This window comes from Cynoglossus semilaevis, chromosome 2 (genome assembly GCF_000523025.1).
Source record: "Cynoglossus semilaevis isolate Cse_v1.0 chromosome 2, Cse_v1.0, whole genome shotgun sequence".
Lineage (NCBI taxonomy): Eukaryota > Metazoa > Chordata > Actinopteri > Pleuronectiformes > Cynoglossidae > Cynoglossus > Cynoglossus semilaevis.
The window spans coordinates 9,006,152-9,030,973 of NC_024308.1; the positions used below are offsets into that span (position 1 = coordinate 9,006,152).

Sequence of the window (24,822 nt, forward strand, 5' to 3'; positions counted from 1 at the left end):
ATAAAATAAAAAGTGTGTCTGGATATGATGCCAAGTTTTAAGTCACAGCTTTGTAAACATTGTGTTGTTTTACACACCAGTTATTCATTTGTAATTAAATTATTTTTTAAATTTATAAACCTACTCCATATTAAACCAAATCCATTTGCTCTATTCTATTAGACAGCTATTTTTACTGTCAAATCAAGTGACACATCTGGTTCAAATGTGCCATTTTGCCTTTGCCTTTCAAATAAATTATATTTTAATTACAGTTCATTTTAAATAGATTTGTTTGTTTCTTAGTCAATGAAGTTGCCCCCTGGTGGTGAACTAATCTGATTACTTCCTTGGTTTAACTTTCAAAACATGACGGCAACATTCGTCCCTGGTAACTTTCAAAACATGACGGCAACATTCATGTCCTTTTGTCTGCCATTTAAAATACATGTTGACATTAGAAATGTCCACATCAGCGTAACCTGTTAGCATGCTAGTATTAGCTTTAGGCCCAGTGTTCTTATTTACAGTGAAGTGTCCAACCACATGCTCCACCATTGTATTCCAAGGCTGTGTCGTCATCAGGTTACTTTACTGTTCACTTCCCTTTGTCTGTGGCTCTATTATCAGAGTATTTAGCAGCGCTGGTGTCCTCCTCCGCCCTGGTGTCTTTTCTCTGCGGCACAGAGCCACTCCCCAGGCCCAGTTTACTTCTTCTACAAACGTGTCATAATGAGGCTTCAGAATGTTCTGTCTGTTCTGTAGAGAACACAGTTTGCTGTGTTTACCATAAAGCTTGAAATCGTTGCTTCACAAACCAATGTTGTCGGTTCCAGGCGAGCTGATCTGGGTTGAACAACCAACTTCTAGTGTTCACTGCTGATGGACCTTAAAAAACAAAATAAACCCAGTGAGTCACAGTTCCCAAATCAGTCAAATTGAACCGTCATGGTTTGAGGTAATAAGTTAAGAGAATTAAGTGAGGTAACTGAAGGCACAACATATCCAACCTTGAAGCAGAATCATTACAGCAGTTATAAAATTAGGGGCAAAAAACACACAAAAAAAGCACAGATCCATTTGGGTTTTTTATAAATGATGGTTAGGGCACATTTATTTCTTCATCTTCAAATTATATTTTGCTTCAAAAAAACAACTGCGTGAAAATAAACACCTTTTCAAACAATTTTTAATTGTTGAAAAAAATGAAGTACAAGCTGCAGCCAATGGTGACGTTCAATGTGTCAGGGTCTAGAATGTTGAACCATGAGGGAGATTGGTTGTTTTAAATGTAAACATTACATGATACCATGATTAATCCTGAATTATTAGGTATCCATGATTAACCAACAGCTGCCCTGTGATTAATCAGATTAAAAACGACAAAGGTGGCCCTGGTTATGTAACTTCATTGACAACCTGTGGTAAATTCTACTCTGTTATACACGATTATCTTTTTGAGCCTTTAGCAATATATCGTTTTTTTTGGGGTTTTTTATCTGAGTCATGGTTCAGACCAATTCACGTCTCCGTACCAACATGTCTGCTGGTGTTTGCTGTACTTTATTTGTCTTAACCAATCCTCTTCTTCATGTTAGCCTGCCCTGTTTAAACCTGCCAGCAGACCAGGTCCAGACCAGACAGTCTGATGGTGGAGGTGTAGCTGTGTGTTACATAATACAATAACCAACAGGGCAAATTCTTACATATGTAAAAATGTATCCTATCATATCCTGCGGTGCTGCGGCTCTGAGATTTATATGCTGTAAAACCTCTTGTTACTTTAGTACTAACTTTCACTAACGTTGGCTTTGACTTTGAATGTCATTTTTAAGTAACAGTTAGGACATGCTGTGACAGAAGTCAGCAGCTTGTGTTGAGGTCACAGTTAGCAGTACAGAGTCTGCCTTATTTTTTACTTTACTTTTTTACAAAATCACACCGTGGAGAATTGTGTAGTAGGTTATGAATGTCAGAGTCCCAGCTTTAGTCCTTCAGCCTCAAGGATGAGCAGCCGTGTCCGTGGGTAATATCTCAGTGTGGCTCTCAGAATGTTTGAAAGTCACTGCTGTGCTGTAAACAAATGTGTGAGGAATTCCTGTCTCCTGTGTTGAGTCATGTCAAGTGTTTTTAGCTTGACTTTGACCCTGTTGTTCTACAGACAGTGAAATGACGTCATGTTTTTTTATGAAGTATTTTCTTGTTTACCAGTCAACGAGTGAAATCAGAACCAGAAAACTAACTACGTTAGCTAGGTTGAAAGGTTGACTGCCTGTCAACCACGTTACCTGCCAGGAAACTTAAACCTAAATGTCTGTTCTAAATGTAAACATTACATTAGAAACAAAGAAATAGTTGGTTTTTGTTTTGTTTTGGTGGCGTGTTGGCAGCTGTGGAGCACTTTCCTCTCATCATGAACGGCTGCTTTGAAGCCAGAGAAACATTAGAGAGAAGGCTGTCACCAGTGAGTGTGTGGGCAACACACGAAGCGTCAGTGATGTGATGTGGGCTGACGGCCTTCCTCTGCACACCTCATCTAATGGTACAAATAAATACAAGATACGAAAGCTGGTTGGTTTAACCATTAGACTGAGACATTATAAATGAAATACATTTCTTGTGTGTGTGTGTGTTTGTGGTGTGTGTGTGTGTTTCTGGTGTGTTATTCTAACATAAATAACAATTTTCTACTGTGACATAAATAAACTCTGCACCTTTGAATAACTCTCAGAACTGGAATGACAAACTTTCTCTGACTTAAAGCACAAGTGTGTCACTGTGTGTGTGTCACTCACTAAGTCACTGACGTGGCACAACAACAGAAGGTATAAATAGACCTGTGTCTGTTTGTCCGTTTCCCTTGAAAAGTGCGTGCAGCCCACTGCTGCTCTGTGGAACACATCGATGAGTAGACACGTTGTTGTTGTGTACTGACTTCAAGGACAAATACAGTTCTCATTTCATTTGATATAATAGGAATATGTCCTTATATTTTTTTATTTTAAGGAGCTAGATCTATTTATATTTTAATATTATTATTATTGCTACACATCTTAAAGGTTAATATTTGTTTTCATATTTTTTAAAATTCATTTTAGACATTTGCCTTATGTTTAATGCCTTGTTTCGTTCAGCTTTATTAACACTGGTGCGGTGCCACTGTTTTTTTTGTTTTTTTTTTAACAGAACCAAAGACAGCATGTACCACGCTCTGACCTACGCCACCATCCTAGAGATGCAGGCCATGATGACCTTTGATCCTCAGCACATCCTGGTTGCAGGAAACACCATGAAGGAGGCCCAGGCCATCTGTCAGAGGTGAGGACTGGTGCTCAGAGCGCTGCTTTAGAAAAGGGTCCGACCCAGGGACTTGTTTTTCAATGAGTCATTAAGTGTCAGCCCAAATTCTTAAACTGGAGATGGCTCCATCAGATGCTGAGGATCAATATTGATGCGACGTTGGCAGAAATCGCAGGATATGTCAGGGTGATGCGGGGGTATGTCTCTGCCACATTCTTGGTAAACCTGATAAAACATTTGCAGAAATAATAAAGGACAGAAAAACATCAAGTCAGTGAAGTCATTCTGACACTAAAAAAAGAGTTGTGACAGTAAAGGGAGAGAAACTCCCTCCAGGGAGCAACAACGCAAAGGTAGTAACAGAGAAAAGAATCAAATCTATTTTGCCAAATGGGAAAAATAGGAGGTTTGGGTGTTTGGTGGAAACATTTATAGCCTTTTCATAATTCTATCCTACAAACAAACTCCATCCAGGTTTTCTTGTGTGAGAGGACTCATTTGCTCACTAGAAATATAATTCATTTTTATGACATAACACTAAGATTACAGTGTTTGAACACAAATTTCACTTTAAAATGTTTGACTTCAAAGCAGCATTTTGAGAAAATATTTGCAGTTCAAACTGACTAGTTTTTATATCTGATATTAAACCTAGGAGAGTCGGAAAAAATATTGAATCTTGCATTTAAATACCATTATCTATCAATGAAATCAATTGAAATGTATCAGGACAGAAGGTGATCATTATGCCATGACCTGATGAAAAGAGATTTTTCCTTTTGTGTGGCCGAAGCTGTTGTTGAGTCAGAGCTGCTTTTTTGTTGAAGGACGTAGCTGTTGATAGGAAACTTATTGCACAGTCAGCACCTTGTGGTAACTTCATCCTGCAGCATCCTTCCTGGCCTTAATGGGGGGCAGAGGGGCTGAGTCACTGTTTGCACTGGAAACAAGATGAGCAGTGAAGTGCTGGGGTGTATACATCTGGGTGTGATGTGCAGTGAGACTGGGCCACTGACAAGTGTATTTTGTCTCCCGTTGCTTTGCAGACACCGCAAGAAATCCAGCTTCACCAAAAACTTCACAGAAGGTCAGACACCATGACAGTATGAGTGAAATGTGGTTCATGAAAGCCAAATACCAACAGAGTGTGTGTGCGCGTGTGTGTGTGTGTGTGTGTGTGTGTGTACGGCTGTTGTATGCACCATCACTGGGGCTCGTTGTGACGTCATCTTCTTCCCCTCAGAGGAACTTCATGCTGAGGTTTGCTACGCGGAGTGTCTGTTGCAGAGGGCAGCACTAACCTTCCTACAGGTCAGTAGGGCAGATAATCCACCACAACTAATGAAATAAAGTTTTATCATAACTAAAGAATGTTTTTTTTTTACCACTCATTTGTCTTTTGTGTCCTTCCACAGGATGAAAACATGATCAGTTTCATTAAAGGTGGGATTAAAGTCAGAAACAGCTATCAGACATACAAGTAAGAAGGAGGCTTCTGAATAATAACAATAATAATATTTATAATTATAATAATAATAATAATAATAATAATAATAATACACCTTTGCCTGACCTTCTAAAGCCTAAACATGACGACAGTTGTTGTCTTCTTCTCCAGGGAGCTGCACACAGTCCTCCAGTCTGCTGGATACACTAACGGTGACAATCACGGCCATTTTGAGGGTGGTGTGAAGCTGGGAATAGGTGCCTTTAATCTGGTGAGTGCTAAGGCTGACTGTAGGCCTGAAGGGCTGAGGAGAGGACGTTTATTTCATCTTCTTGTAAACCATCACATTCCCAATTTCAATGAATGAAAGCTGGAGAAATAAAATGTGTAACTTGAATGAAAGCTTATTGGTGTTGAACTGATGAATAGTAGAAACATTTGTATTGTGGCCCAGCTAGCATTTGTTGCTGTCCTTTATTAATCATTATTGTTATATTTCATTAGTGTAAATGTTTTCATTTTGACTTTTAATTATATTTGTGAACTAGTTTGCATATATTTATGTCTCACTGAGATATGTTTTGCTCAATAATTGCCAAACATTTGCCTGTTTTGACCAGTTTTTACCTAACTAACTATGAGCTCATTTCAGTTCACTTTAGGCCTTTTGTTTTGGATTTTAGGTTAAATGCAGTGTATTGACATAACACATAAATAATATTCTTAAATGAAGGCAGTGGATACTGTGATTTGTACACGTACTTGTACTTGATCGTTTCAAGTTGATTCACATTCCATCAGTAGTGTTGTTGTTGTTGACCTCTTCACCTCTCTCTACAGATGATCTCCATGTTGCCCACACGGACGTTGAAGCTCCTGGAGTTTGTTGGCTTCTCTGGTAACAAGGTGAGTGTTCTTCACATTCGACGACACGTACGGTCAGATCCCGACAGTAGTACGACTGTAGCTGTTCAGTTGTTGGCTGTGGTCGAGATTCCCTGAAGGTGTTGTGGTGAATGATTCATATCCTGAGTTGCTGATTTAAATTCCACTTCAAAGCTGAGTCACAGGAACTGTTTTCTGAGATTTGGGGTGAAATTATTTAATTTACTCCTGCGCTGACAACTAACCTGACACATTTAGTAAAAGCACGAGACGAAACCTTTAAGAAGTGATACAGTTGTCTTCTGACTGCAATGACTGTACACTTTCTGGGACTTTTGAAGTTGGTTGTGTGAAATAATGATTTCAACTTGTGAAATGATTGGTTTGGTTTATGTAATGACTACAGAAATACCCTGAAAGGCAAGTATCGCTTTGGATATGAAATGTAATGTATTTTCAATCATTGAAAATACACCAAAAAAGACAATAAAACAAATAAATAATTTTCATTACAGTTCAGAAATATTTAAATATTTTTTCTATTACTGTAAAATGAGTCAAAATATGGTCACTTGATTGTGTGTATTTAAGTCAGTGTTTGTGTGTGGACCTGTGTAGGAGTTTGGTCTGCAGCAGCTCCTGGAAGGTTCAGTAGAGAGCACCTTCAGGTCTTTCCTCTGCAACATGCTGCTGCTCTGTTATCACACCTTCATGAGCTTCATATTAGGTGAGGAAGCACACACACACACACACACACACACAGAATGTCTGTTTTATCTGTTTTGTTAGGAATTCTGTTGTGATTTCATCTGTTTTGTTAGGAATTCTGTTGTGATCCAAGATATTATTTCCTTTCTTCCAGGCACTGGAGAGGGAGACGTTGAAGATGCTGAAAAACTCCTGCAGCCATATCTAAAAAAATATCCCACGGTTTGTCATATGTCGTCAATTTAATTTAAAAAATCTTTATTTTAATTTGCTACACTATTTGAATCCCTAACTGATATCCTGACTTTCTGTCTTTTAGGGATCCATCTTCCTGTTTTTTGCTGGTCGAATAGAAGAAATCAAAGGCAACCTGGATGCTGTGAGTCTACCCGCAGTGACACGCAGTCACCACTGCACTAAAAATACATTTAAAGTCAAGTTTGTATTGTCCAAATTGACAAAACACATTCTTAATCTTAATGGACAAATTCTTAAATTTAATTCTTAAAATTATTAAAATTCTCCTCCCATACTTATCAGGGTGACGTACAAACAGTCAGTATTATACTGCATTAATATCAACAATAAAAGTAAAGCAGAATATGTTTTACAAATATTGTTAAATAATTTATCTTTGCTCATGTAGTTGTAGTTGGTATTCAAAGTACAGATAAAGTACTAGATCTTTGCTCATGTAGTTGTAGGTCACATGGTATTCAAAGTACAGATAAAGTACTAATCCATTTGTATACATACAGGAGACAGTACACATTACTTGGCAGTAGAATAATTTCACCAACACAGTTCAAAAATACTTGAATTCCTTTGTTAAAACTATACAGTGAAATGAATTATTTTACTCACTTGTGTAGCATTTTAGCATCACAATTAGCATCACAACAGGAGCTAATTTAATCTCTGTGATCAACCACCGTGATTTTATTTCTGTTGGAAATAAAAGAGTTAGGATCAGTTATCGACGTCGGTTCCGTTCTTCTGTTGGTTTTTAGGCCATCAAGTGTTTTCAGGAGTGCTGCGAGGCTCAGCAGCAGTGGAAGCAGTTTCACCACATGTGCTACTGGGAGCTCATGTGGTGTTTCACCTACAAGAGACACTGGAAGATGGCGTACTTCTACGCTGACCTGCTGAGCAAAGAGAACTCGTGGTCTAAGGTTTGAACCGAGGACAGTCGTATGAATGACTGAACTTTCACAGATTATTAAGGCTGCTTATTTTAGAGTTAGGATTGAATCACAGTCGTAGCGTTCATTTCATATTCAAACTGAAGGTGAGAAAGAGGAAACACAACAACAGGAACACTGCGAGAATCTTGTCAGATGGCGCGGTTAGCAGTTAGCTGGAAGAGTAGAAAGCCTCACTCACTGCCTCCCACATGTTGTCACGGATGTTGTTACACCACCAGCAAAACACAGAGTCAAACAGAAAGTATCACAACCCAGCATGTCGCTGATCTGAGGCATGTACTGCAGTGGTAAGTGAAGGCCCCCTGTTGGTCAAAGCAAATGATGGCAGTAATGTTTAAAACTAAAATGAAGGAGCACTCTGAGCACCACCTGGTCCTCACATCCCAGGTTGGGTTGCATCAGTTGTTGCATCTGCGAGAACGGGAAGTTTACCACTGGGTCACTTTGAATGAGGACAGTGAGTATTGCAGTATTGTATGAGTAATTTTAACAACTTGTATTGAATAATCTTCTTTAACTGTCAACGGCCTGCAGTGGACACTGTCTTTTCCTTGTACTCACACTGAGGCAGACATTTCCAGTTCACATTAGGACGTCAGACATATCAATCAAAAACATGCAAAACAACACGTGATTCTGCCTCATCATGTAACTTGTCAGTTTTTAACAGCCAGGCGCTGCAGGTCCACAGTTCCTGTTATCGGCCTATAGGGCAGTGCTTCTCAAATAGTGGGGCGGGCCCCCCCTGGGAGGGGCTTCCAATAGAATATGACACCCTGGACATAAGTGTACCACTGCTGTAATGCTGTAATGATAACAAGCCTCCAGTCACTAGGTGGCAGCAACTCATACAGTGTTTTGAACAGATAAAAATACACATGTTTTCAGGTTCTCAGTAGTACTTTAATTCGCTGGGATTAGGGTGGGGTGAGTGTGAAAACATTTCTAGAGGGACAGAAAATAATTGAGAACCACTGATCTAGGGTCGGACCTTGGGACCATTAAATTGAAAACATTCTTTTTTTTTTGGTTAATGTACAAGAACTTTGTTATTCCTTCTGTAGACTGTAACTGGATTTCTTTTTATTTCAGCCTGACTTGTATTCACACTAACACCTCCTGTCATTCTCCCAGGCGACCTATGCATATATGAAAGCAGCCTACCTGAGCATGCTGACCAGTGACGACTGTCTAACTTTTGGCGAGACTGCGCTCACTTTGTTCAGGTACTCCTCCAGATCAATGACACAAGATGCAAGGTTTGCAGTAATTCACAGTTTTACCACAAAATTGGGCTAAACAATAGTATGTATAATAAAGGAATATTCAAAATAAAAAATAATAATAAAATAATGTAGATCAGTGATTATCAACTGGTGGGCCGCAGGCCGAATCCGGCCCTCCGAACCATCCAAACGAGCATGTGACTGGATTCCAAAGTTGTAAGGATCAAAGAATAAGTATTGCCTGGTCCCCACTTTTAAAGCAACTGACAGACCTGTTTTAACAAGTTAACAAAGATGTAATTCTATCGACACACTCCCCTTTTACATACATTATGAAAAGGTGTCTCCTTTTTTTAATTGTAACTAACATATTTATTCATTTGATTTTTTTTCTTTTGTTTCCTATTCCAGGCAGGTTCCAGGGCTTAAACAGAAAATAGCTGGAAAGTCTTTACCAACGGAGAAGTTTGCTATCAGGAAAGCCCGTCGCTACCTCGTAGAAAACCCCATCCCTCTCCCTGCTGCTCCACTGGTCAGTTCTGGACGATGTCTGTTGTTAAAAAAAAAAGAAGAAAAATCTGATTGTACTTTATACATATTACTGACATAATCAGAAAAAATTATAACCAACTATTTCACAAGTGTTACTTTGTGAAAGTTTATGAAAGCTAAGTGTTAATGAGTTGATGCTAAAATATCCAGGCTCAAATATTAACTAAATATAATTTAAATGTGCTTTATTCCATCTGAGTCGACAATATCTTTTCCCATTGCGTTGGTGTGGGACAAAACAAACAAAACAAAACAAAAAGAGTTCAATGATTTCACACAGAATACACTCCTCAAGTTCAACTAGTGATAGGAATTAAATGTGTTGTTTTTCCTGTCTGCTTGTGTGTGTGTGTGTGTGTGGTTCAGGAAATGATGTACATATGGAACGGTTACACAGTTATTGGAAAACACAAAGACTTGACAGAGGCCATGCTGAAAACACTGGAAGAGGCACAGACTACACTGGAGAACGGTCCAAGTACGTATCCACACTGAACTGTTCGTTCACTGATATATGCTGACAACTTTGGGATCATTATCTGTTATCAAGTCTTTTATGAAGACTATGTAGGAATGTGTGGTAAGGTAAAAAATGAAAGATATGTAAAAAAAAAAATACCAATGTTGATTCATGTGAAGTTCCTCTCAGAAATATGAAATCTTTCAGCTCTTAGCCGTAACTGTTGACAGTCTTTACAAACTGAAGACTGGCCTGTTGTCAAGACTGAGGCGGTCGTACGAAGCCACAGTAAAGAGGTGATTTTAAAACAACGATAAAAATCATTAGAATATTTTCATCACATTTGACTTTAATGCTCTTGCAGCAAAAATAAACCATCAGTAGACAAAATGAATCTGAACATATGATATGGAGGAAGAAGAAAAATTGTTCAGTTAGACAGGACATCTCCACCAGCCTCGTCAAAAAGGAAGTTATTACAAAACAGATACACGGCCTGCGGCAGATAAGGAGGAAGTTACATTCACTGTGCAGAACTTACAGTAGATAAACTCACCAGGAACACGTGCACCGTGTATATAAACCGTGTTGAAATTCACTCAGAGAGTTGCTAAAAGTGTTTATTTGAGTTTGTAGTTTGCACCAGACCTGCTCAGTTCACTTTCGTCCTGATTGTCCTGCTCTGTGTGTGTTGATCAGGGACTGAGTTCACAATAGATGATCAGTGCCTCATAAGTCTGCTGAAGGGCCTGTGTCTCAAACACCTGGGCCACCAAGAGGAGGCAGAACACTACTTCACCCTCATTCTCTGCAAGTGAGTGTCTCACACACACACTCTCGTTGGTGAGGGACTGAGTTGACGTGTGTACAAATGTAAACCCTGTGTTTCGACACTGTCTGCAGTGAGACTCAGATCAAATATGACCACTACCTGGTTCCTAATGCACTGCTGGAGCACGGCCTGCTGTGTCTGGCACAAGGACGAAACAGTGAAGCTATCAAACTACTGGAGACGGCAAAGTATGTTCCAAATACTGCAATCATTTAGTGTTGTATATTCTTTTACAAAAGGCTAAATATAGTTGTGTTTTACCTTTAACCTGCAGACCTAACGTGTGTGTGTAATATTCTGTTTATGCCTGGTCGTTCTATTGGTTTCTGTTCTCACATTAGCAACACAGAGGATTTCAAATATTTTGTAGTAGTATTCTGTATACTGCAAAAAATTATTTGAAAAAATATTGTTAAGGGCAGTGAGTCTTGTTTTTGCCAAAGACACATATAAAATTTGGCTAACGTTTTCCTAAGAGGAGTTGAATATATGAAGTAATAATTTAGTTTTTTTATTTTTGGTAATGTAAGTTAATGAACATCTTTGTCAAAGGTTGAAGTTTACCTGTTTTGTGATCACAAATGTCTGTGTTGTCACGTTTCAGGCAAAATTACAAAAACTACTCCATGGAATCCCGGACTCACTTCCGTATTCAGGCGGCTCTGCATAAAGCCAGGGGGGCCACAGGGAATGACAACGACGTTCCCTCCAGTCCATAACAAACAGAAAGTGGCTCTAAAGCTCTTGGCAGTAATACGACTTGACACTCAGCTTCATTCACAACTCACTATTTCAGGTGGGCGATTTGTTATTTGGTCAGGATGACACGTTTATTTCTTCCAATGGGATGCCTGCAGCTCTACCTGGCCCTGATTGGCTTAGCTGAAATGTGATGACAGTCAGTTCATCGTGTGGATTGATTGGTAAATGTGAAGAAATGTTGCTTCCATCGCTCTTATTGGTTTAACAGTACAACTCTGTCTTAGTGTAGAACATACATGGAACAAAAGTGTGTGCAGTCCAAGGCTCTAATGTCAACAACCTAATGTGAATTATTAACAACTTGCTCCAACCAGGCCAACAACACCACCAATTCAATTTGATTGGACCTAATTTAGGTCATTGATTTTAGATATGTGACACACAGTAAATGAAAAATATAAATACAAGTATTGAAAGAAACATATTTAAATGTTTAACGTCAATCAAAACCATTTAACACATTGTTTCCCAAAGACTGGGTCATGACCCTCAGATGGGTCGCAAGAGTTTTTTTTTTTGTGTCGTCTTGCATCATGTTTCCCAGGAGTTTACGAATATTATCTACTGACTTGGGTCACTAAGGTTTGTGACTTTTAAAATATGGGTCCCCAGAAAAAAAGGTTTGGGAAACACTGATTCAACCCACTGTTGAGAATTCAGGACTTTTTTGTACTCTGGTACTTTGTTACATTTTCCGTATCATTTGGGTTTTACATGACCAGAAACTGCAAATCAGATGTACAATTCAAATGTACGTCTGACTCGAATGAAAATAAATGAACAATACTTTGGTTAATTGTGTTTCTCACAAGTGGTAAATACAGTATATTGTTAAGTATACGTTTCTTTCCTTACCTTGATATCCAGTAAGACAGACAAAACTCCTTTGGGACGGGTTCATTCTACCTTTAAAGCCTGCTGCATTCATGGTTGTTGCAGAAATCATTGTTAGTCAGAAACAATCTGTCTGCGGTCACAAAAAATGCCTATCAGACTTGAAGCAAGCGTTGTACTTTATTTACTGTACATGTAATTTATATTCTGTAAATGGCATCTTTTTCACAAATTGTCCTGTTTTAAGAGGACAGATGAATGTGTCTTTTAGAAAGGCAGACTTCCTCCTTTTCTCCTCCCGGTGTGTGGGACGGTCTCCAGGACTACTTGAGCGTGAACAAACAAGCCATTCACACTGAGCAGCGAAGGACTGCATGCCTGCCTGCTTATTGCGTCCACAGTGGGTGAAGACGCTCTGAAGGACAACGACCACAGTCTTCTTCCTTTGTGAACGTCCTCCGCTGCTCATCTATCTGTCAAAGCTTGACCAGGCCCGTCAAGACATCATAATAACTCTAAATGATTCTGTATAAAATACTGTGGAAATAACTTGAATGATGAGAAACAAATGGGACAATGTGTCTAAATGTGCTGGTGGTTCAAAGAAAGGAAAGCTTTGGCTTTAAAAACAGTTTCCCAAACCCAGAAATTCACCGCCTCTGGTGCTGGAATTTGGAACACTGCTGATAAATTCATGATTACATTATGATCTGTGAATCACAAGGATTACTTGGAGTTAGATTTAATTTAATTGTTTAATGGTGGAGGAACAGTAAAATGACGACTGTGTTAACATCAGTCTCTCTCTGTATGCAATATTCCAATATGAAAAGTACGTTTTCTGTTCTAACTATTAATCAATCGTAATATATATACCAAACGTGGTATCCGCTTAGATACTGATGATCAATGTGTTGCACAGCTGCCTTTAAGCAGAAAGACAGTCCTGTATATACTAAAGGTTTTTATTGTAATTTAACATAAAAAGATGGTAAGCCATTAAAACAAGCACCTGCATTTCTTGCGTTGTCCCTGCTTATTTGGTTATAGCTGTAGGGTTCTAATGTACAAACATGAATAGACATGACCGAATTCTAAACTTAAAAAAGGGTAAAAAAAATTCAAAATTTTAAATGGTAAAAAGTGCAGTTTGCGACGCTCGGTAATGGAGTAATCTGATTCTTTGTTCATATAAAAATGGCAGCGGGACAATGGAATTCGATTAATTTTTATTCAGCTTATTATATTAAAAAAAATACCTGAAAGACGTTTTCAGTAGTTGGTTTGAACATGTGTAATTTTTTGAGCATTTTTACTCTCGTTTAAATTCATAGCCTTTCATTTGAAGATGTATACCTCTGTGTTTATGTTTTGAGGAGGGTGGGCGGGGTGTCGTGCACATACGTCATCATCTTTTGTGTTTGTTGTGCAGCTGCGAACTGGAAAGCCCCTGACAGAAGCCTCAACAGCCAGCAGCGGATGAGGTGTCTGTTCAAGAAAACTTTATTTGCCACTGTCAATTAACTAGGACAGATATTTTATTCTTGTGTCGATACCTCCAGTGGTAAATATACAATAAGCTTCTGTTTGTCGCAATATTATTATTATTTCAACAGCTAAACGAATGCTAGATGCATCTTATTTGGTGCTAGCTGAATTTAGCAGGCTAGCTCTTTGTGTGGCTAGCTGTTGGCTGAGGATGTTTTGTTGAGTCGAGTTGCCCTCCGGTCGTCTGGGGTCGGAGATTCATTGCGGTGAATGCAAGAAAAAGCGCATTCTTGTCGCTTGTTAGTACTTTCGTAACGTCAGTGAAATTGGACCGTGACATTTGCTGCTCGGGAAACGACAGAAGAAAGACAGAAAGAGACGATAGAGTTTAAACGAAGAGGAAGGAGATGGGAAACTGTCTTAAATCTCCGACCTCGGATGATATTTCGTTGCTACACGAGTCCCAGTCGGACCGGGCCAGCTACGGTGATGGTACTGACCATGACCAGGAGCCACCGCCCCCCTACCAGGTAATCAGTCTTCCCAACGGTCGCGGTATGACCGAGAGCGCCCACTGTGCCATTAAAGCACAGTGAGATGTTTTGGTATACAGTGATGTCATTCCATATTTGGCACTTCAAACCAAATACATAACGTGAATGTTCAAGGTAAATATAAAAAAACCCCAACAACTTTGAAAATGTATTGCACTGTAATCCCAACAATGTCTCACACTAAAGGATCAATACAGAATTTTTTAAGTAAACCTAGTTTATCTCTATACTTAAACTTACAAACAAAACAGATGTCACTGTAAACAGTGACGACTGGTATTTAGGTAGGAGTATTTTTTGTTTAGCTTTTGGGTTCCTGTTTGTACTTACTTTTCTGCATGTACTTCATCTCTCTCTCTCATAGCCAAAAACATGTAATTAGGTTAATTGGACACCCAGAGTTGACCAAAAGTGGGATTCGTCATTTGTTTTTGTACAACCAGACCTGAGGTGCAGTGTGTCTCATGTCTTGGTGCTTTATTGGCACCTACTCTATACTTAAGGCTAACTCTGAGACCACTTGTTAATGAGGCTGGATCAACTGCTTGCAGATCCACCATCACCCCAGTGACCTTGTTCCTTCAGTCGCTGTGACACTAATCCTCTTTGTTATATCCAAAGGTCCTTACTGTGCCTGGTATTCCCATCAGCCATCATTAATGATTTATTCTTAAGTACACAGTGAATGTATTTAAAACCCATAAGTTGTTGTGGATTTGTTCTCAAACGTCGTCTAAAAAGTAGCATGAATTGGTGTTTCTTGTCTGCTCACACTGACATTTCAGCATTTGATCTCCTGAGGTCAACACAGACTAATGGTCATATGCAGATCATTTATTCTTAAATAAAAATATCAAATTATTGGCGTTGGCTGTGAGCACCAGATAATTATTAGTTATTATATATTATCTCATTTTGTCACCATTTATAATGTGAGTAAATCGATCCTAAAGCAGAATACATACATTTTTTTAATGAAATCCAATTTTTGACTAGAAATAGTTTACCTGTTTGTGCTAGATGTATAAAGCCGACCTGATGTGATCATTTTAAAAGGGTCTCTGTCCCAGACTGTGTCTCACATGTTAAATTAATTTATATGTCGTTGTAATGTTCTGTGTGTAACAATTATTGCGAGACAGCTGCTCTATCTCTTACACAAGGCCGTGGCTGAGACTTTAGCTTAAGCCAATCAATATCAGTGTAGTTAAGATAAGTCCCTTAAAGGCAGTGTGGAACCACAGGTGATTTCAGGTCAGTCATGCATTCAGTCAGTCAAAAGCATTAGAGAATTAAATACTTATGTAAATTACAAGCAGTAAACATTTCTAGGAAACTAAAGGCACTGAAGGCCTGAAATGAACATCTAAAACCTCCTGGAGTCATCACTGTGACACAACAGTTTTTCTTTCTAAGCAGTGAGATGTGACTTTTCAGATTGTACCTGAACTGACCACACTGTCCTAATTTGTCGATCCTTGTCCGAGTACAGTTGGCTACGAGTACATCATGTTTTGGACACAGCAGCATGAAATTAGATCAGATGTTCTGGTCTGACGGGGAAAATATACTCTCCTCAGTTTGTTTTCAGCTCTGACTTATCTTCCAGCTGTGTAACCAAAGTTCTTGTGCTGTTTGTTTACACTGTACATGATAATAACTGGTTAAAAGCCATGCTTTTGGATCTCTCTCTCTCTCTCACTCTCACTCTCTCAGATATAATCCTCTATCAAGACCATGGCGTTGTTTAGTATTTTAGACTTTTTTCTGTCATGTAACACATCACTTTTTACCTAAGGAGAAAGCCAGGATTGATAACCATAATCATGTAGAGTTGTTTGCTTTTTCATAAACTACTGCAGCAGTGTGATGCATCACAGTACTTTGACAGGATGTTGTCATATCCTGAACAGTTGATTGTATGGAAGAATCCACTTCGTTCCCATTGCTGGAAAAAAACACTTGTCGAAGTTCTTGTCAAAGACCAATTAAAACACGACCTCATTCACCAAAGCGTTGCTGTCGTGTCTACATCCTCTGGAGATTCAGCTGCTGCTGCTGTGTTACCTGCATATTCATATAGCAACGGAGTTTAGAAACAACCCACGAGACATCTGCCATAAAAAAAAGGCAGACGCAAACAATTACCTGCTGTGTCATTTAGTATGGAGGACTGAAAGTGCCTACATTAAATAAATAAATACACCCTTAAATAATTAAATAAATGTCAGTAATTAATCAAAATACCAATTTGACATTTACATTTTATGTAAAAACATATATTATTATTTCACAATTGAATTAATAGTTTTACGGTCAGTTGCAGTGCATCATGAATTTTTATCTGTCCATCAATGAAATCTGTTATAAACTTTCACACCTTTAAAAACAACAATACGTCTCCTTGGTTCATGGTTTATATTCATCACATAAATACGTTTGAGACAGCCAATCTTAGAAATAAAAACCCTATGCACATTACAAACACAGGCAGTCAAATAGCAGACTGGCTGTGTCTCATACCACACTGGTCCATTTACTGTCTCGACCTCCTTCCTCTCCTTTCTGAGAGGTGCCTTTCCTCAACAGTTCAACCGTTTAAATGTGACGCTCAACACTAAACCACCACAGCAGAGGTCACAATATTCCAGCATCACTGCTCTTTAGTTACGAGTCGTTGCTGATCTTCTGCATGTGTTCAAGTCTGAAGTTCACAGTGAAACACCAAGTATATAAATGAGCAGACTTACAGTTCAATTACTCAACGTCAGCTTTGAAACACAGCTCCTCATTTTCACTTTGCCCCATGACAGTGGACTGACATCAGTTTCCTGGGAATACCAGTGTTTCCCAACAGTCTGGAGTTAGCTGTGAATCAGAGGAGGTGAATTTCTACCATCTGGACAAGGGTGTGACTACTGTCTGGCCCAAGGCTGTAGTGTTACTGTTGAGACATTTCCTGGTTAAAAGAGACGGTCCACAGTCTGGCATCTGAAGGACTGGAGGCCGAACCTCCACCCTGGATTGAAGAACAAAGGGACACATTGTCCTCACATTCACAATACAGATATAAAAACAACTCCCTTGGTCTGAAAATACTTTGTTAATTTTTTTTTACTAAATTGTCGTCTAAATTATTTGCAGTATTTCAATTGTGGGGATATGATGATATAAACATGTATGCACTGCACTCTCCGGACTGTGTTTGAGGTTGTCATGTTGTTGAGAATGCTGTGTGTGTGTGTGTCTGTGTGTGTTTGTGTCGCCTTAAGCACGTGCTGAAAGCAGCTGGTGCAACAAGTGCTGACTCATTGCTGTGGGACTGAGCTGTGGTAGATAGCAGAGAGCAGGCATCTGTGTGCCCGTGTGTGCGTTCAGCCACTTGTTTGCTCTAATTTATTTAGCACAATGACCTTTACACTGCATTTCTATTTAGATGCTAGTTCAAAAATACCCACAGTGCTCATGTATTTTTGCTCGCTGTCTAATGTTGGTTTTTCCATGCACACGTTTCATTAGCCTTTTTGCTGTCTGGTCTATTTATTTGTGTGAGTATAAGGCCCACTGTGGCAAAAAACTACAAGTATTTTGAACAAGTATTTCAAATTAAAGACAACAAAATTGTGCAATTTAAATATGTAAACAGTCAACATACATGACTGTGTCAAAGTTGTTGCCAATTCTTATTGTTTCATATTACATTATTGCTGCTGACAAGTTTATCTCAACACCAAGAAAATGAATAGTGCCATCTCCTGACCTAAAAGTCACAATAAATCTAGTCAGAAAAAGTGGTAGTTAGTGGTGGTAGTTAAGGGGATTCTGGGACATACAGAGGGGTAGAACTGCAGACTATTCATTTGATGTTGGGATAGGGTTAAAAAGTATTATTTTAACAAATCATAGTTATTCAAAATGTTTTATAATGTTATCTTAATCATTTGTAATTTTTTGTCTGTCTAATACATTTCAACTCACATTGCAGTTACAGCTGTTATTTTCAACATTTTAAAGCTGAACCAGGACCGCTGAGGCTAACGTTCACAGCAGAATACTAACATTAATTGATTCTGTCGGCTTCAAGTGCCACGCTCATAAAGAAAGATTGTCATTAAATGTGACATATTTTATCCCATTATTTTGTCTTAAATTTCAAATCAAACTGAACACATACAGGGTCCATGTATTAGGTACGTCGATGCTTTACAGTAATGAAACTCTGCTCTTGTAAATGTACAAGACACGTGTTGTTGTAGGAAACCTGGGTAAATCCACACATTCTAGACATTTGTTGTAATCCAGTAACATAGTCAGTGAAAGGGACCTGTGTGGCCGTAGCTCTCTGCTCCCTCCTTCACGTGGCTACAGTCTCGTAATAACTGCTCATAAATAACTTGTCTCCATGTTTCATCCTGCCATTCTTTCTCCTTCTTTCTCTTAACTATTGATATTATGACAAGGACAAAGGTGAAATACTTTTCTCCCTCTTCTGATTTATTCCCGTGTCTTTGTCCAAATGTTTATTTTCAGTGCCTTCCCTGCTCACTTTTTCGTAGCCCTGCTCTGCCAGATTGTCACTTTCTGCTGCTGCTTCTGTCTGATATCAGCAGCCAACATCATGCTTGGCAAAGGAAACCAGCTTCTGCAGTTAGCTTGTCCTGCGTCCCTGATTGTTGTTCTTTCACTTCCTTTTCTCGCTCTGTGCTTCACTCTTCGTCTTGTCTGACTGTTGTCTTTCTGGTCGCCCTGCAGTCACAGTTGTCACGTCCCATCTCACACACTAAAGAAGCAGTGTTAGACACAGGACAGTAATGCTGCTGAATATGCTCGGAGGAGCATTTGCTCAGCTGCCACCTGTCTCTCAGTCTCTCTCCGTCTCTGTCTTTTATTTCTGTTGCCTGGCCTTAGCGTAGCAGCCGAATGTCTCAGCTGTTAATGTTATGCTGACTCATGGCCCAACATATGGTAGCTAACCTGATCTCTGCAAACTGTGAAGTCAGACTTTTTCAAATTCGCTACTTCTGGTTTTTACCTGCAGATTGGGATTGATTTCACTTTTAGAATAATGTTTCACAAAAGTGTAGATGATGAGAAGATGACCGTGTGCTGCTGTGGCTGAGCACAGAGATGTCTCGGTGACACTCAGCCTTCCAGTTGAATTTGTTTATCACTTTGTGCCACGTTCAATATTCAAGGATCCAATGGTTTTTAATGTCACAACAGACAGGCTACACATGAAATGGTTTGAAATTGCATTTTCAAGGAGCCGGATGTTAATGAATAAACTGTAGACTGGGTTATAACTTAAACACAACAGTTAAAAACAAAACAACAAACAAATATTAGTCCGATCATCATGTCCATGCTGGATGGTATTGTCAAAACCTGTAAGAAGGAGAGGTCTGCCATATTCAAATGCTCTCTGGTATTTTATGATATATTGCAATAATCAGTAGGAAATGAACAAGGCAGTACCTGGCAGTTAAACTGTTGGCTGGAGGAAAACTGATAACCATTGTTATCATTATATTTCCTAAGATTCACAAACCAAATGTTTGATCTCCAGTGTGTCAGTACAGATGGCTGTGGATGAGCTCCCTCATTAGCATGGATGTGTCACCCATGACCTGACTCCCTGGATCCTGAAGTCACTGGAGAATATGTAGTCGTGAGTCATGTGCTTCTAAAGAGGGAGCAGAAACAGGTGGATGGTATTGTTTGAGGGGTTTTAGAGGGCTGGAAGGAAGTGGTGAAGTTGGAGGCGCAGACTTAGACCACAAATTGAGAGTGTGGAGTGAGTAGAAACTTGACAAAAGAGAGGGAAAAAAAACCCCACTGAGAGAACATTTTTAGAGAACGAGGCACAGCTGCTGGATTGTGGAGAGCGTCGGCTGTTCATATCCTTTAAATTTAGTGAAAAAATATTAAGGATGGAAACTACCTCCTACTTATTTTCACCACAATCACTTTTTCGTGTTTAGTCTCTTCTATGTTTGCTGTACGTCACCATCAACTTTAAACTCTTCAGAAAGTGGAACAGTACTCCTAGTGGAGGAAATTGTGTTGATATGAGATTGCAATCAATCAGTATCATGTTTGTGTTCGAATTAAAATAATTTACAGTTTCAATATAATGAGAAGAGCTTTGATTACACTTTAAAACCACGGGCTTATACATAAGTAGCAATTACGTGTTTATTATTAATATCTTTGTGTGTTGTATTTTTGTGTGTTCATTCCTGTAGTGAAAATGGCCAAAAACTTCGATGTCAAGTGAAGAATTCATTACTTTACTGTTGCTCCAGCTGCCAGGCCAAGTTGTGGGGAAACACCCCCACCTACTGACCGATTATGAATTTTCTGTAACTGATCAAATATGAAACATTGAAGTAATCGGTTGTTGTTCACCCTTTGTTGAAAAGAAACCGGCTGTCTAAGCTTTCAGCTAAAGATTCATCGAAAGCATTAGCAGTACTGTTATTTTTTCATCAAATTTCAGCCAAATCTAGGCCTTCTGGATCAAGGACTAGAATACTGATGTGCATTTGAGATGTCCCTGCTTTCCTCGTCAGATGCTAATAATTCAAGCATTTTTGTCTCATGTCTGCAGGAACAGATCCATATCCCCATCTATCACCCCACACCCAGCCAAGCCAGGCTGGCCACTCAGCTGACAGAGGAGGAGCAGGTCCGGATCGCTCAGAGGATTGGACTAATCCAGCATCTACCCAGGGGCGTGTACGACCTTGGACAGGACGGCTCCGAGAAGAAGATTAGAGAGTGAGTCAACTGTTGGGTGCACAAACTGAAGAAAGGAAGACATTTTTATATATATATTCACACACTGCCACTTCAATAGGTACATCTGGTTAGAGCCAGCTCAGGAATTCTTTTTCCATTTCACTAGAAATGACTCAGTACTGCTCTCTGTTCACTTTGGTGATGGGTTAAAAGCAAGAGGTCACATTTGATTGTGTGCAGTGGTGTGCTATGACACAATGACAAATAATTCACTTTCACTTTTACTTTCTTCTGCGGAATATTTGCCACGGTGGCTAGAAGAAACAGTGGGTGACGGCGGTGCAACCGTAGGTCTGGAAAAACCAAGGTTCCATTTTGTGCATCTTTGCAGTTGAAAACATTTCTTTCAAAACTCCAGTGAGGCCGTTGTCCTCAACATCATTAATCAGTCTACTATCCCTCGCAATCCACATGAGAAAGAGTTGACAAAGAGTTTGTTAACTCTTGAGTCGTCGACTTACTGACTGCTGTGTGCTCTGTGTGGCTGTTCTGATGCAAGACGGGTGTGTGACCGGAAGTCAAAGCCTCCGCAAACACACACAGTTGGCGTTGGGAGGATATTTTTAGCTCGAGCTGCTCAGTGAAACAAAAGCGTTTTCCCAGTAATATGCACAATTAACATGTGTGTGAACTGTGTATTAGAGCAATGGTAAGTGAATGGACATACAGATGAAATGTGTTTCAATCAGATTAATCTTCAACCCTAATATCACAGGTATCTTAACTCAGTAAGGCCTGAAGGGTTAGTTACCCATAAAGCAGCATATGTAACTGCAGTGTTTATGTTGATGAACACTGTGTGGTACATCCTTTTTCCCCTGCAGCCGTTGAGGACCTGAATGATGTCCAGTAGTCGATCCGAACACTGAAGAGAGTCTCTTAATCTATTTAGTTTTAATTGTGTATTTTGTGCTGCGTGTGCTAACCACTGGGTTTGTGTTTGTGTCTGCAGATGCGTCATCTGTATGATGGACTTTGTGTATGGAGACCCCATCCGGTTCCTGCCCTGCATGCACACCTACCACATGGACTGTATAGACGACTGGCTGATGAGGTCTTTCACCTGCCCCTCCTGCATGGAGCCTGTGGACGCTGCTCTGCTCTCCTCCTACGAGACCAACTGACACACTCATATAGGGCACACCGGGTATGGTTGTAACACCCTTTGCTTCAGCACCTGTAACTCACTGAATTTTTGAGCTAGAGCTCTCAAACCTTTACACAAAGTACCCACATTTGTTTACTACAAATGGCACCGATTCTAACAGACCTGGTGAGTTGATGTCAAATACATGGAGTTCCTGTGTCGTGGGGTGGGTTGTAACAGTTAAACCTTGTGGCCTGTGTAAGGCTGGTGGACTCCTGGTCTCCTCAGTGACAGGCTGGGGTTCTGCTTCATAAAGAATGTGAACCAGTCAGGCCCTGCCATCTGCTTCCCATCCCATGTTTGTGGGTGTTTGATGTTATATATTACTGCCAGTTGATATGCATATTTTCTGACCTAAAAGAAAGTGGAATCGAAAACCTGAGAACATAGACACAAAAGTTTTTCCATTTGTCTGGCACCTGTGCTAGTATTCAATTCTTCTCTGGTCTCCAGTGACTAACCTGTCATATGCTCACCTCACGTGGAGTCAGTCCATAATGCAGGTCTGCAGCCTGAGTCCAATAGTCAGCCAACACTTCCTCCTGCACCTCAGAGTAACCTACACTGGGAAGATCACTTTGTCCCTGTTCTCTCAGCTTCTGCAGTGATTTGCAGTGTCTGCTCTGTGTCACATGGCAGATCCCATGTGCCTTTGCAGCTGATCTGACTGACTTGCCCTTCTCTGTGACCTCATCAGATTCTTTTTTTAAAAACATTTGCAGGCACACCTCTGTCAGTCTTTCTTGTCCACTGCCTAAGCATTCTGTTAAATATATTCAAATTAAGAAAGTGTTCTTAGTTGTATGTAAGGGGATGGTTGGAACACATCCATCCCCACACCTGTCAGCCACTGTATTAACATAGTGGTTTGAAATTAGCAGAGGTAAAATGCATCACATTTTGCCTGAGAAACTACAATTTAATCTAATGTAAGTCATATTGTTTATGTACAATAGTATAAGTATGAAACTAAATATAGTCTTGGTCATAAAATGTACTTTCTTACCTCTAAATCCATTTTTTTTTCTGTATAGAATCGGCATGCGCCTGTTTACAGGCTTGACAACCACCATGTAGGATCGGGGTCGGAGTGGGTAAACACTGAAATGATCATATAACTCCTATCTTATCCCTGATTGGTGGAATTGGTGTTGTTACACCTCTCCCCATGTTACAACCGTACCCGGTCTCCCCAACTGTACAAACACGTGCTCCGAACACCTGTCTACCAGGCAAATACACACAAACACCCTCTCACACACACACACACACACACACATTCAGTATGCACACTGTATCCTGAATTAGTAAGGGGTTGTTGTCAAAGTGTTGATTATGTCAAAGACGTCTGGTGATCTCTGATGTTTGAATATGTGTGTGCACGTGGGCATGTTCTCTTTATGTGTGTCTTAATGTACGTGTGTACAGCTAACCTGCTGGACAGGATTCGCAAAAGTTTTGGACAATGAAGAGGCAGCGGTGGACGCATGGGACAATTGTTATGGATGAGCATGAAGACACCTACGAACTCAGCCAGGCACATGGAACATGAAAAAAAAACAAACTGTTAACTGGTATAATGAAGTAAGATGTGCTTTCACAAAGATGGCGACACCAAACACGAGACTAACACCTTCTGCTCTGCGTTTTTGAAATGAACTGTGACAGAGCGAGGAGAGGAGTGTGGCGTTCGCAGCGTATCTGTGGTGCTGCTGGCGCCGGATTACGATAACGACAGAAGGAATAGAAACAAAAGGATTGGCTCACTTCCTGCACACACACACACACACAGCCATGACTACTAGGTGTGGACACGAGACGGTGGACGTCAGATGTATTTGACAGACACACCACAGGAAGAAGCAGAAAAACCCAAGGTAGTTTGTTGGTTTGATCAATTGTCCAGTGACTCTGTAAAAATCAGTTTTTGTTTGTTTTTTCAGTCAGCATAAGGGCTCAATCGTACCAGTGTTTACTCACAACACACACACACACACACACACGATGAAGGTAAAGACAGTTTCTTTGCATCGGCCACTGAGGTGATGGATCTCTGACTGTTGTCGAACTCCTCAAACTCTTGACCTCGCAGGAATTTACTGCAGTGACGGTGACACCTCTGATTGTTGCCGACACCAGACACCAGACCATTGACCAATCATTTATAAGAATCAGACACATTATTATGATGACCTGGATGACTGAGAATATCCACAAATAAAATCAGATCCATTATATTTGCACTTTCAATCAGCCTTGTGACAAGAGTTGACTATTGTTTGAGCGTTTGCATTCAGTGGCTGTGTACAAATGAGTTGTGAGGGTTCGTTTTTAACCCAGACTTTCATGGTCGTTACGTGTGTGGCTCAGGAGCGGATGCATAATTTATTACTGGTGTCTTTAAGCAAACTACTGAATGTTGGTGCCCCTGTTACTGTCCTGGAATCTTGACTTTGAAGGGCAGAATTAAATCATACACAAAACGGACTATCTTTTCATTGTGTTTGTACATGTGTATATGAAGTATGCCATGGGGACCAGGGTAGTATTTTATACATTACAACATCACTGAATGTTTTAAATGTACAGCGTACCCATAACCTGAACCTTTAAAACCACCAGTGAACAGTTATAAAGCACAA

The 24,822-nt window shown here is 39.8% G+C and overlaps 2 protein-coding genes and 1 long non-coding RNA gene across 6 annotated transcripts in view; 2 read left to right on the forward strand and 1 right to left on the reverse strand.

Annotated features, from left to right (window-relative positions):
- The window catches only part of ttc39a (tetratricopeptide repeat domain 39A), a 22,883-nt gene extending 9,673 nt beyond the window's left edge, over positions 1-13,210 (forward strand). For 2 of the 3 annotated variants that reach the window (XM_025053105.1, XM_008335663.3), the window contains 16 exons: positions 3,166-3,297; positions 4,326-4,366; positions 4,523-4,590; positions 4,695-4,759; positions 4,898-4,997; positions 5,567-5,632; positions 6,230-6,338; positions 6,474-6,541; positions 6,639-6,698; positions 7,330-7,491; positions 8,659-8,750; positions 9,162-9,282; positions 9,669-9,780; positions 10,462-10,576; positions 10,666-10,782; positions 11,199-11,758. In XM_025053105.1, coding sequence (XP_024908873.1) covers positions 3,166-3,297; positions 4,326-4,366; positions 4,523-4,590; positions 4,695-4,759; positions 4,898-4,997; positions 5,567-5,632; positions 6,230-6,338; positions 6,474-6,541; positions 6,639-6,698; positions 7,330-7,491; positions 8,659-8,750; positions 9,162-9,282; positions 9,669-9,780; positions 10,462-10,576; positions 10,666-10,782; positions 11,199-11,313 — 1,543 coding nt within the window. In that variant the 3' untranslated portion in view covers positions 11,314-11,758. Of the gene's footprint in view, positions 1-3,165; positions 3,298-4,325; positions 4,367-4,522; positions 4,591-4,694; positions 4,760-4,897; positions 4,998-5,566; positions 5,633-6,229; positions 6,339-6,473; positions 6,542-6,638; positions 6,699-7,329; positions 7,492-8,658; positions 8,751-9,161; positions 9,283-9,668; positions 9,781-10,461; positions 10,577-10,665; positions 10,783-11,198; positions 11,759-12,461 lie in introns of those variants that run through there. The other variant, XR_003048891.1, reaches the window with a different exon arrangement.
- Positions 9,159-11,297, reverse strand: LOC112486460 (uncharacterized). The gene is made up of 2 exons (XR_003048898.1): positions 11,159-11,297; positions 9,159-9,300 (listed from the first exon to the last, which is right to left on the reverse strand). It is a non-coding gene; the product is annotated as an uncharacterized LOC112486460 (long non-coding RNA).
- A 416-nt stretch (positions 13,211-13,626) lies between the features above and the next one.
- rnf11b (ring finger protein 11b) lies at positions 13,627-24,667 on the forward strand. 2 transcript variants are annotated; one of them, XM_008335681.3, is made up of 4 exons: positions 13,627-14,208; positions 20,843-21,012; positions 21,986-22,180; positions 23,609-24,667. In XM_008335681.3, exons 1-3 carry the CDS (start codon positions 14,086-14,088, stop codon positions 22,155-22,157), a joined length of 465 nt encoding a protein of 154 aa, XP_008333903.1. In that variant the 5' UTR covers positions 13,627-14,085; the 3' UTR covers positions 22,158-22,180; positions 23,609-24,667. The 2 variants fall into 2 exon arrangements, with proteins under 2 accessions (XP_008333903.1, XP_008333896.1); XM_008335674.3 differs by having other exon boundaries at positions 21,986-24,667.
- Positions 24,668-24,822: the final 155 nt, after the last annotated feature.

Coding starts and splice junctions, on each gene's coding strand:
- rnf11b (XM_008335674.3), top strand. CDS start 14,086: ATGGGAAACTGTCTTAAATCTCCGACCTCGGATGATATTTCGTTGCTA. Junction 14,209..20,842: donor AGCCACCGCCCCCCTACCAG/GTAATCAGTCTT, acceptor TCATGTCTGCAG/GAACAGATCCATATCCCCAT. Junction 21,013..21,985: donor TCCGAGAAGAAGATTAGAGA/GTGAGTCAACTG, acceptor TTGTGTCTGCAG/ATGCGTCATCTGTATGATGG.